The 10,731-nt window shown below is 41.0% G+C and overlaps 1 protein-coding gene across 6 annotated transcripts in view; it reads left to right on the forward strand.

Annotated features, from left to right (window-relative positions):
• grip1 (glutamate receptor interacting protein 1) overlaps positions 1-10,115 on the forward strand; it is an 82,963-nt gene extending 72,848 nt beyond the window's left edge. For all 6 annotated transcript variants that reach the window (XM_015381626.1, XM_015381623.1, XM_015381625.1 and 3 more), the window contains 5 exons: positions 1,164-1,275; positions 5,844-5,954; positions 7,555-7,671; positions 7,751-7,897; positions 8,451-10,115. In XM_015381626.1, coding sequence (XP_015237112.1) covers positions 1,164-1,275; positions 5,844-5,954; positions 7,555-7,671; positions 7,751-7,897; positions 8,451-8,744 — 781 coding nt within the window. In that variant the 3' untranslated portion in view covers positions 8,745-10,115. The remainder of the gene's footprint in view (positions 1-1,163; positions 1,276-5,843; positions 5,955-7,554; positions 7,672-7,750; positions 7,898-8,450) is intronic.
• Positions 10,116-10,731: the final 616 nt, after the last annotated feature.

Genomic DNA, 10,731 nt, shown 5'->3' on the forward strand with positions numbered 1-10,731 from the left:
TTCCTTCCTTCCTTCCTTCCTTCCTTCCTTCCTTCCTTCCTTCCTTCCTTCCTCATCCTATTAATTTATTATTTTCTAAATATGTCATAAAATAGTTTATAGAATATCCTTCCTCAGAGCTCTGATGCTGCGTTCACACCAAACTCCTTAACTTGTATAATTCTGTATTTTCAGGCCGGAAGCTCTGCTTGTTGAGCAGCTCTATTCTGTTGGTGCCACCCATCGAGCATCCCAGCTTTATTTGCTTTGATGAGTTTGAAAAAATAGTTTGAAGACATTTTGAGTGAGAAATTAGACCTTCAGACATCATCTGTTCAGTCAGTTCATCAGGATTATGATCCTACTAAAATATCATCTTCCTGTTCAGAGCAGCATATGAACAGTTTATTAGATTTACGGTTTAAAACCGTTTGCAGGTTTTAGCATATTTAGTTAATGTAGGTATTTATAAACAGTTTCTCCACGCTTCAGTAAGAAAATGGCGTAATAATGATCAGAGCTCGCCCTCTTTTCCTTGTACAAAATGAAACCATTCTCCTGGCTTTTTGAAGAGGTTTAACCGTTTTATTCATTTTTTTTATGCTAACAGCTCTGTAGAAGTAATCATGTCTTGCATGTAGTGTCAGAAGCTTCTCTGATTGGTTGATGCTCCGAGCTGCTAAAGTTCAAATTTGTGAGCTTTGTGTCTGACGCCTCTTCAGTCAGCATTTAAATCAGCTTCTCTCATTGCTGTTGGTGTGAGCGGACCATTAGAGGATGGGACCTGACAGGTGTGAAGTTTGGACCTGAACCGGGTCAGAAATCCTGACTCTGAGCTGTTTTTTGGTCTGAAGCCACTCAGCTGGTTGATGTTTTCCTCTCAGGCTGTGAGGTAACAGCAGTCTGTCTCTGTCTGCAGCGCCTCTAATCTGCCCAGCGGATTAATCACTGACAGCAGGTAGCAAACTGACCTTTGACCCCACCCCAAACACAGTGCCCTGTCCACCCTCACCTGGTGACCTTTGACCTTTCTGACACATATCTCTAGTGGATGTGTGGAGCGTCTTTGCACATGTTCCCCTGTTGAACGAACTCTCGCCAGCATGCGCTGTCCGCTGTGTGTTTCTGTGTGAGTCGGGCTGTTCTTCGTCTGATTGGCTGACGCTCAGACCTTTTCCCGTCAGGTTCACTGTGGGTCACGACGGCACTGAACCCGACCAGGAGGAGAACTTCTGGTCTCAGGCGCTGGAGGATTTAGAGACCTGTGGTCAAAGCGGCATCCTTCGAGAGCTTGAGGTAAAAATATCCAAAACGCCTTTTATTGTGAAAGGGAATTAAAGTTTTATTGATGAAATAAAATAGTTTTGTCCATTCCTAGTTTCTTTCTGTATTTTGTTCAATGGTTGAGCCTCCTAGCCATTCAAACCATCTTCATACGTGTTTCCTGGACTTTCTGAATGTCTTTTCAGTTTTTTCTTAATTCCAGGACTTTGCTGTCTTCTGATGCTAATCAGATTCTCATCCAATGATGAATTTTCCTCATCCTAAACTTTCTGTTTTCCTATTAATAGCTTCCTACAGTCTGAACCAGTGGCGGCTGGTGGAGTTTTCTCCAATGGGGGCTATAAATTAAAAAATATACCAAAAAACCAATCAAACGTATACTAACTTATCACACTAGTATATTTATATCGATGCCAACAACAAAAAACATTATAAAAACACTTTATAAAAACAAAACTGAATTTCATGTGCAGGTTTACTTTTTGTACATAAATCTTTCCCTTCTAAGGCTTTGTGAAGATAAATCTGTGTTTTACATGGTCCAGTATTGTTTCACAAACCTAGAAAAATAATCTATTCATTTAATAATGGAGAAGTTATTGGTCAGATTTATACTTTTTAATATATAAAAACTATTTTCTGAGAATGTGTTTATTTAAGAGAACTAGACAAATTAACAAACATGTAGAAAAAGTACACTATATTCTATTATTTTCCATGTCAATCCCAGGTTGTTTATTGTTCTTTGCCTTTTCTACAAAGTTCTTTAAATCAGTCCTACCTGTCTTTATCCATGCTGGATCAGATCCTGACATTTGAAAAAGGAGGCAGGGAAAGCAGGATAAAGCTTTAGCCTCGCCACATGCAGTTAGCCAAGCCTTATAGCTAAAACAGGTCCTGGAAAAAGACGTTTCTTGCAGCATTTCTGTCTCTCTCTACAATGCGTCTCCAACTCCCGTGACTCGACCTTTTTATTGCAGAGGAGCTGCTGCGCATGTACAACTTTTAACGAGAGTCTATGGGCAAAGATTTTTGCTCCGTAGGGTAGAACTACATCACCAATTGGACTAAAAATGGAATGACGCTTTACTAGTCATTAGAGATTAAATATTTATCTTGCACATCTAAAAAATATGTATTTCAAAATATTATTGAATTTTAATTTAAAATTAAATTAAAAAAGAATATATTATTCTTAAGAATCTTAATCAGGGTCATTGGTTGGATGGGACGGCGCCCTAGCGCCCTCTATTGGCCAGCCTCCACCGGCCTGAACACTTTCACATGCTGGACAGATTCACCAGTTTTCCTAATCTGAACATCACTCTTTTTGTCGACCTCTAACTAAAACCATTCAGGACTTCAGGTTGCTGATGCTTAAACAGAAAACAAGCTTGTTTTAAAAGATTCCCAAACAGATTCCTGGTTTTTCACAGATTCTTCTGACTCTGAACAGACGCAGATGAATGCTCTCCCTCTAATTCTTCCTCTTTCTGATGCTTTTCATTTTTTTCCTCCAGTCCTCGCACATTAATTAGCTCAGATTCTCACCTGTATGTTGTTTAGAGGGAAAAGGCTCCACAGATAAACCACAGATGTTTTTAGCACAAAAAACAGTCGACATAGTAAAGAAACCAGCATCCCATTACAAAGACACAGTTTGTTCCCATAAATTCAGCTAAATCAGTCAAAACTAAGACATTTCTGCTACCAAGCAACTTATTTGGTAAGATATTGCTGATCATATGCTTCTGTTTAAGCTTTAATTCATTTTTAATTCATTCATGTGTATCTTGAACTCTCAATAGAACCTGAATGATGGTAATAATTTTATTTTTAGTAACTTCTCCTAAGTGATTTACATGTTTACATCTTTGGAAATCAGTCAGTTAAAGAAAGAAACGGCTGCTTCTCTTCCAGGATTCTGGAAAGGAGACGCACCTCCTCACGCTGGTATCCTTCCTTCCACTCCTCTACTAATCGCCCTGTCCTCGTCCATCTACCTAACTGGCCTTTTACTGCCGCCGGACTGGTTTTAACGGGTTTTAAATGGGTCACATATCGCAGTGATTACGTCTTTGTTGCACCAGGCATGGCGATTTGATCGCGGCATGCTGGGTTGGCTTGCACCAGGCCTGACGGGGAGTTTGTTTTGCTAGATGTGCATGTGTGAGTCCTTGATTTTGATACGTTGGGTGATGAGAGGAAGCTTGGAGAGAAAACATCAGGTGTGACTGTGGCAAAGCGGTATATTTAAAGATATATGAGAAATTAAGAGGCTGGGAAAACCTAAGCCTGCATGAAACCCCAGCATCCGTCAGCAGGTTGCAGAAAGAAATCCGAAGCTGTTCTCTGCTGGAGTTCCAAGCTATACAGATGTAAACATTGCTGATGCTAGCATCGCACTGTGTTTATAACATGGCTATAGCAGCAGCTGAACCTCTTCGGTTGCCTAAAGTTCCACTAAATCCATTCATCTTCTCAGAGCAAAAGAAAACTAGCAGCTGTTTGCAGTGAAAGAAACTGAAATAAACCACATAAGCTCAACACACAAAAAAAAAACAGTTTAATTGAGTTCTGCAATCTCAAAATGGTTTTATTCCTCTGGAAAATCTTCTTTGGTTTGGATTTTAGGGTCAGATATTGGCCAATTTCCTGATATGAGGAGGAATCCGTGATGGCAGCAGCCTCAGCAATGATGCCCAGACTTCCCTCCGTTTTCTAATATCTTCTTTTATACCACTGATCCATAGGACCATAAGCTGGTGAAGATTCTTAGTCATCCAAGTCATAGTCATTCCAAAAAAAGACAATTAAAAACAATCCACTGGACTTTGTTTCCAAGCTTGAAGAGGTTTCACTTCCAATCCAAGAAGCTTTTTCAATTCAAATTGTCAGGAATAGTGTTGACTTCAAGGTTTTATAAAGTAGCCCATCAAAACATTGTTTTTGTTTTGAAAACATGCAAATACAAAAAGGATAAAGGGGTCGCCGCATTTGGAATGGGGGTCGTTTGGCTTCTTTTGTTAGCCTGCAATTCCCAATACCGGAAAGAAAGAAAAAGAAAACTTTAATCAGAGGGGTGGACTCAGGTTTGAGCTTTCAAAAACCTACAATGCAGCAATTGAGCTAAAACCCTTCCCGCTGTCATCGCAGCCCCACCCCCTTTACAGGACCTCGTCTATTCAGCCAGGCCAACAATTCGCTTTAACGACCCCATTTCAGACACTTAGACGGGTATGGGGCATTACAGGCTAACAAAAAAGCCAAACAACCTCCATTCCAAAGGGGTGGACCCATTGGTCTGTTTCTATTTGCATGTTTTCAAAACAAAAGCAAGTCTTTGTTTAGCTACTGTATAAAACCTCGAACTCAACACTATTCCTGACATTTTGAATTGAAAAAGCTTCCTGGATGGGAAGTGAAACGTCTTTAAAATTGGAAACAAAGTCCAGTGGATTGTTTTTAATTTTCGTTTTTTGGAAGGATCCATAGTGCCCAGCAGAAGATGGGGAGTGGTGGCCTAGTGGTTTGGGCATAGAGCCTGGAATCCTGAGGTTCTGGGTTCGAGCTCCACTCCTACAGACTGCCTCTCTGGGTCTTTGAGCAAGACCCTTAACCCCACACTGGGCGCCGCACAGTGCCAGCCCACTGCTCCCCAAGGGAATGGGTTAAATGCAGGGAATGGATTTTGTTGTGCTGTACTTGTGACAGTATAGTGACAATAAAAAGCTGGAAAAAAGCTGGTGACAGCTTCCACTTCCTGCCACCAGGTGGCATCTCTTCTCTATGGTTTTCTCCCTCGGATAAACCTGATCAATCACCTGTTTGCATTTGTATGCGAGGCTTCACCTGAAAAGGTCTGTTTGGATTATTTTGAGATTGCAGTCAAATCTTTCTGAGCTTTGTTAACTTTTACCAGTTGAACCCTTAAAGTAGGAAGAATTTTGCCCCTTGGATTAATTAGTACTGAGGATTAGATCATCTGGATAGTGTGTGGTGCAGTTTTTAATTAGCCTACAGATGTTATGATACTAACGGTTAGCAAAGCCAACAATAGATGATTTTAGTTTCAACAGAAATCTCATTTCAAGGGATGAAAACAAACCTCAATGAATCCTCTTCAGAAGTGATCCAAGTCCTCCTGGCTGACTTGTCGATCCGTATGTTGTCACAGCTAGCTTCACCCGATGGGGGCCTGTGACTCCCCTGCTTGGTTAGTTACGGACATAACAGGGTGGTTATCCTTTACCCTCCTCACCACATCAATCCTTCCTCTAATCCCATGGAGACAGAAGAAGACGCCTTAATCCCACCTGGAAATTATTTTAAAGTGGGCGTTGGATGCCGGTTTGCAGATAACAGCAGACTATATCAGTGACCATAACAGAAGTCAATTCCAGCAGAGGTTAAAATGTTGATCTTTGTGTTTCTGCATCTGGCTTTTGATCATATCTAACGTTAGAAACTAAAAGTCATTGTTCTAATAAAGGTTGAGCATCCTCTAACAAGATATTTGATGTGTCTCTCATTGGTTTTAATGTTACTAAAATCTGCTGGTTTTCTCCCCTTGGCTCCAGGCCACCATCATGTCCGGTTCCACGCTCAGTCTGAACCATGACCCCACCCCTCTGCGCAGCACCCTTGGTCGTCAGTCAAGCTTCCAGGAGCGAAATAGTTCCAAACCCCAGGTACCCGGCCTAGTTGTTTCAGACAGCCATCTTTGATTTAGTCTTAGTCTTCAGGACGAAAACTATTACTAGTCTTAATCACATTTTAGTCATTACGACATGTGCTAGTTTTAGTCAGCTAAAACTTAAAAAGGTTTTAGTCAATTTTATGTTACAAAAAAAGTGAACCTTTACAATTTCGAATAACAACCTGATTCTTTACCAGACTGACAGCTCTAGCCTAGATGCTACAATAGCTGGGTATAGAATGCTGCCGTGCAGTTCATCATTGCTACTGGCAGGAAACTTTGATTTATAGAATTCAAATACACATTTTTATTAATTAATGCTCTACTTTATAAAAAAGTGTCTCACAAAAGTTGTGAAAATAGCAGATCTATTTCAACACATTATATTGGTGAATATAGCAGACAGACAAGATGACAAAACATACAATAAAGGAATGGCTTTAAACACAAAAGGTTTCCAAAGTAAAGCACCTCCTGATCTACTATGAATAACTACTATGAATTATGCTTTACACAAAGATCTATAAAGTCTTCATTGCTCCAAAAAAGCAAATAACAAAAACATTCTTCTTTCTACTTTGGCAAGTTTGGCTTTATTTCTGACAATTTACCCCTTGGTTTCTGCTGCTCAGGGGTCAAAGTAGATTTAAATTTAAAGGGTTTTGATATAAAAAAAAAATACAGAGAGAACAACATTAACTGCCTTGTAATGCCATGGCAATCCAGACCTAAATTCAATGAATATGCTAAATAAAATGTTGACATATTTAAAAGAAACAAAATACGTTTTAATGACAATACACAGAAACATTTACATCATATTTAAATAGATAAAAACGAGAACAATGAGAGAAATATTCAAAGATCTATGTACCTTTTCATCTGGCTCTTTATCCAACAGTAAATTCAATGAAATATTTTATTTCAATATAATTTAGGGATTCCTTTTCGTAGAAATTACAAAATAAAATCTAGATAGTTAGACAAAGGGATTTTTTATGCTTGGCAGAGGATGATCAGCCACATAGTTTATTAAGTAGCGAGAGCAGGAAGAGCCATGCTGCTGAGAGTGAACCACTAGAGTGGAGCGAGAAGCGCAGACTCGGAGCTCCACACACAAAGACGCATTTTTGGAGGGAAGATCGGAGCAGAATTTGTCAGTGTTGAGCACGCAGTACCCGTGGTTCTCAGACCCTGCCGCCACCGCTGCCATGATCCATCTGTGCTCCTGCAGCATGTGCTATACTGCGGCAGGTGGGCTTTGGTTCAAACAGAACGCAGCAGCACGCTGATATTGCTTTGCTGATTACAGCTCAATGATGCATTTGAAACGTCTGACCGCCGACCCACTATTTTTTATTTAGTTTCGTCTTGTTGACGAAAACTCGAAACCTATGACTACTCATGTTTTAGTCGTCAAAGATCCATGTTTAGCTCATCAGTGTTCATTATCGTCATTGAAAAAAAAGAGCTTCAATGAAATGGTTTCGACATCGTCATTCTTGACGAAAACACTGGTACCCGGAGAGTTTTTTTTCATCATAGTATCTTCGTCTCTGCTTTTTCCTTCAATGTTCTCCTGGTTTCCTTAGGTCAACCCTCGCTCCAACACCTTACCCTCCGACCCCCAGCGCAGAGCCTTTGCCATGAAAAAGATGAGGCAAGAAGTGAACGACATCCTAAACCAGAACCCTGTAGAACTCCATAAGGTGACTAATATCCCCTTGATGGTGCCGCAGTCCACTGAGACTGCGGTGAGTTTTAACCCTGTGTTGATTTAATTTGCAGCTCACTTTGGAGAAGGCCTCAGAACTGGAGGACTTTGGATTCAGTGTTTCTGATGGGCTGTTGGATCGTGGAGTTTATGTAAACAACATTCGACCGGGTGGCCCGGCGGAGCGGGGCGGCCTCCGTGCCTATGACCGAATACTACAGGTACAGAACCGCAGACAGAACCTTTGGAAAATCTCCAATTGTTTTACCGCTAGAAATCTTCTAAGGTTTCAGATTTTAATTATCTTATTTTGCTGCTCACACTGAGCCTGGTTCTGCTGGAGGTTTCTTCCTGTTAAAAGGGAGCTTTTCCTCTCCACTGTCGCTACAAGCATGCTTAGTGTGAGGGATTGCCTTCGAGTCAATTAGTCGATGCAATAAACTGGTTTCCCTTAGGTAGAAAACTTTAAATGGTGAACTGTAAAGTGCCTTGAGGTGCCGTGTGTTGTGAATTGATGCTATATCAATGAACTAAATTGAATTATTTGTTAGGAGAATTAATCCATACCTTCCTGGCTTCATTTGAAAAGGCAATTATCCTTACTTATTTTCATGAAACACCAGGTTGGTTTGGATGAATAACTTAAACATTCAGGTGTGAAAACTAAACCCTGAACAGAAGAAATCTGTAAGGGCGTGAATACGTCTAAACGGCAGTGATTGTCTAACTATTCCCCATCCTGATAGCCTGGTTTTAACCACCATGTCCTCTTAGATCAACCACGTCCGGACCAGAGACTTCGATTGCTGCCTCGTTGTTCCGCTCATCGCTGAATCTCCAGACCGGTTGGAACTGGTAATCAGCCGAAACCCCTCCTCCTCCAACTCCGCCCCGCTGGCCAACCACAACGACGGCCTCACCAACAGCAGGCACTCCCCTCAGCCAATCAGCAGCGAGGTGGGACCCTCAGAGGTGTCTGCCGAACACGCAGAAGACTGTGGTCCCATCAAGTGGAACCAGCCTGGAGACGTGTTGGGGGTTGGGCAGGTCACCAATAGCTCCTTATAGCAGACTAGAACTGGATCAATCTGGAATCAGCCGCTTATGACCAGAACGGACCGGCTGGGTCAGCGGGGAAGCCAGTAAAGGATCGTTGACATCAAACTGGTTAAACTGGGTCAAAGTGGACTTCTCGTGGTGCTACACACACCCTCCGGATGAACGTCGGCCTTTGACCACTTTAGTTTGACCCTTGGAACTGCTGAAGCAGCCTAAAAGCACACAACTGGACTGGAAAACCCTCCATAACATCTTCAACCTGACCAGTTCTAGATAATCGGTCAACTGGAGCTGAATTTACAACAACTGGAATCACAGCTGGAGCTACTGGTATAAATGGTTTTGCTAAGGCCATAGCCAGAAGTTCTGCTAAAGCCACGGACACAGAACAGACAAAGTTCTGGGGTTCCACTAAAACCAGCACCACATCTGATGGTTCTACTATCCTGGACAGTGGTTCTTGTTAGGAGAAGCTCAGCTCTGGGACCTGATGTCCCGCTACAGCTACAGCTACTCCATGGAAATAGATGCTAGTTCTGGTCTTGATGGTGGAAGAATCACATCAAAGCCAGAACCTGGACCAGTGGTCTTACCTGGATTCTGGTTCTTCACAGAGCCTCAGGTACTGGTCTTACTGGTCCATCGATGCGTTTTTATCCCAAGCCTTAGCCACGATTAACAATCTGGTTCTAGCTGTGGTGTTTGTGGATACCCAAGCAGATTGTGGTCAGTACTTCATGGCTTCTGGTTCCAGTATGACAGCAGCACACCAGTACAGGGTTCACGTTCTGAACCCAGAACCCAACAATAGATGGAAAGATTCCCATGGAAACTAGGGATGCTCCAATCCGAGTGTCTAGGTCTGATTTTTTGCTTAAACACAAGCTGAGGTAATGAGGATCAGTAGAAAGTTTCATTCTGTTACTAATCTATAAACAAATGGCACTTTGATTATTTCAGCCTCAGCTTTAATGATCCACAGGCTGGAATCACTGATTTAAATAGGACTATATCACTGCTGCTAGCCTGAACTTTAGCTTGAAGCATTATGATGATGCGGCTCTTCAAAATAACCTAAACCTTGATGAATGTGACCTTTTAGACACTGTTTAACATTCTGATGAGCATTCGCTGTGAGATAAACCCAAAGGAGTCAGAATCTGGTATTTAAAAAATATAATAGAGCTAATTTTTACCCCTTTTTTAAGGAGGTTCTCCATAGTTTCATAAACTACGGAGAACCTGGACCCAAAAGGATTGATTTACACCCTGAAAACGCAGCATCAGCATTCAGACAGGGTTGTCATCAAAATTCACCGAAATTGGTCAAAAAGAAGGTCCTCTGTGTTTAGACCTCAAAAAGTTTCTATATATATATATATATATATATATAAAAATCCATAATCAGTCGGGATGCAGCAGCACTTTTACTCCAGTTTTTGGGTTGATGAGGAGCAGTTAGGTAAGCGGATGGTCGAAAGCAAAATGCAGATTTTCTATTTTAACAAAACACAATTCAAAGTTTTATATTTTGAATAGAAACGAAAAGAAAACATTAATTTTCAGTTTGTCTTGTAACTTTTCTGACATCTACTTTTGCTAAAAATATGTTAATAAGCTAATTTATGTACGTTTTTTTTTCTATTGTGCTAATGAACACATTTCACCACCTCGAAGGAAATGAGTTGTTTTTAAAGGATGAACCATGAAAAACAGACCTTTAAACTGGACTTTTAAGAGCTTCTTTCAACAGGGTCAGCATTAACCAAACCTTAACATCGTTCATTCTCATATTGGCAAAGTAACCTTTAAATATAGTTTCATTTTTTGGGGGCAAAATAATAGAAATATGGACTTTAGTAAGAATCAGCTGATTCTGATCGGAGCATCCCTAATAACCCAGACACAAAAGTAGAGAGTTTACTGTAAATTTTAGTTCTGTGCCATAAATGAGCTGCTGATTGAACGATGCAGAGTAGTCATGACGACGACGATG

The sequence above is a fragment of the Cyprinodon variegatus genome, unplaced genomic scaffold (genome assembly GCF_000732505.1).
Source record: "Cyprinodon variegatus isolate N-32 unplaced genomic scaffold, C_variegatus-1.0 Scaffold237, whole genome shotgun sequence".
Taxonomy (NCBI): Eukaryota; Metazoa; Chordata; class Actinopteri; order Cyprinodontiformes; family Cyprinodontidae; genus Cyprinodon; species Cyprinodon variegatus.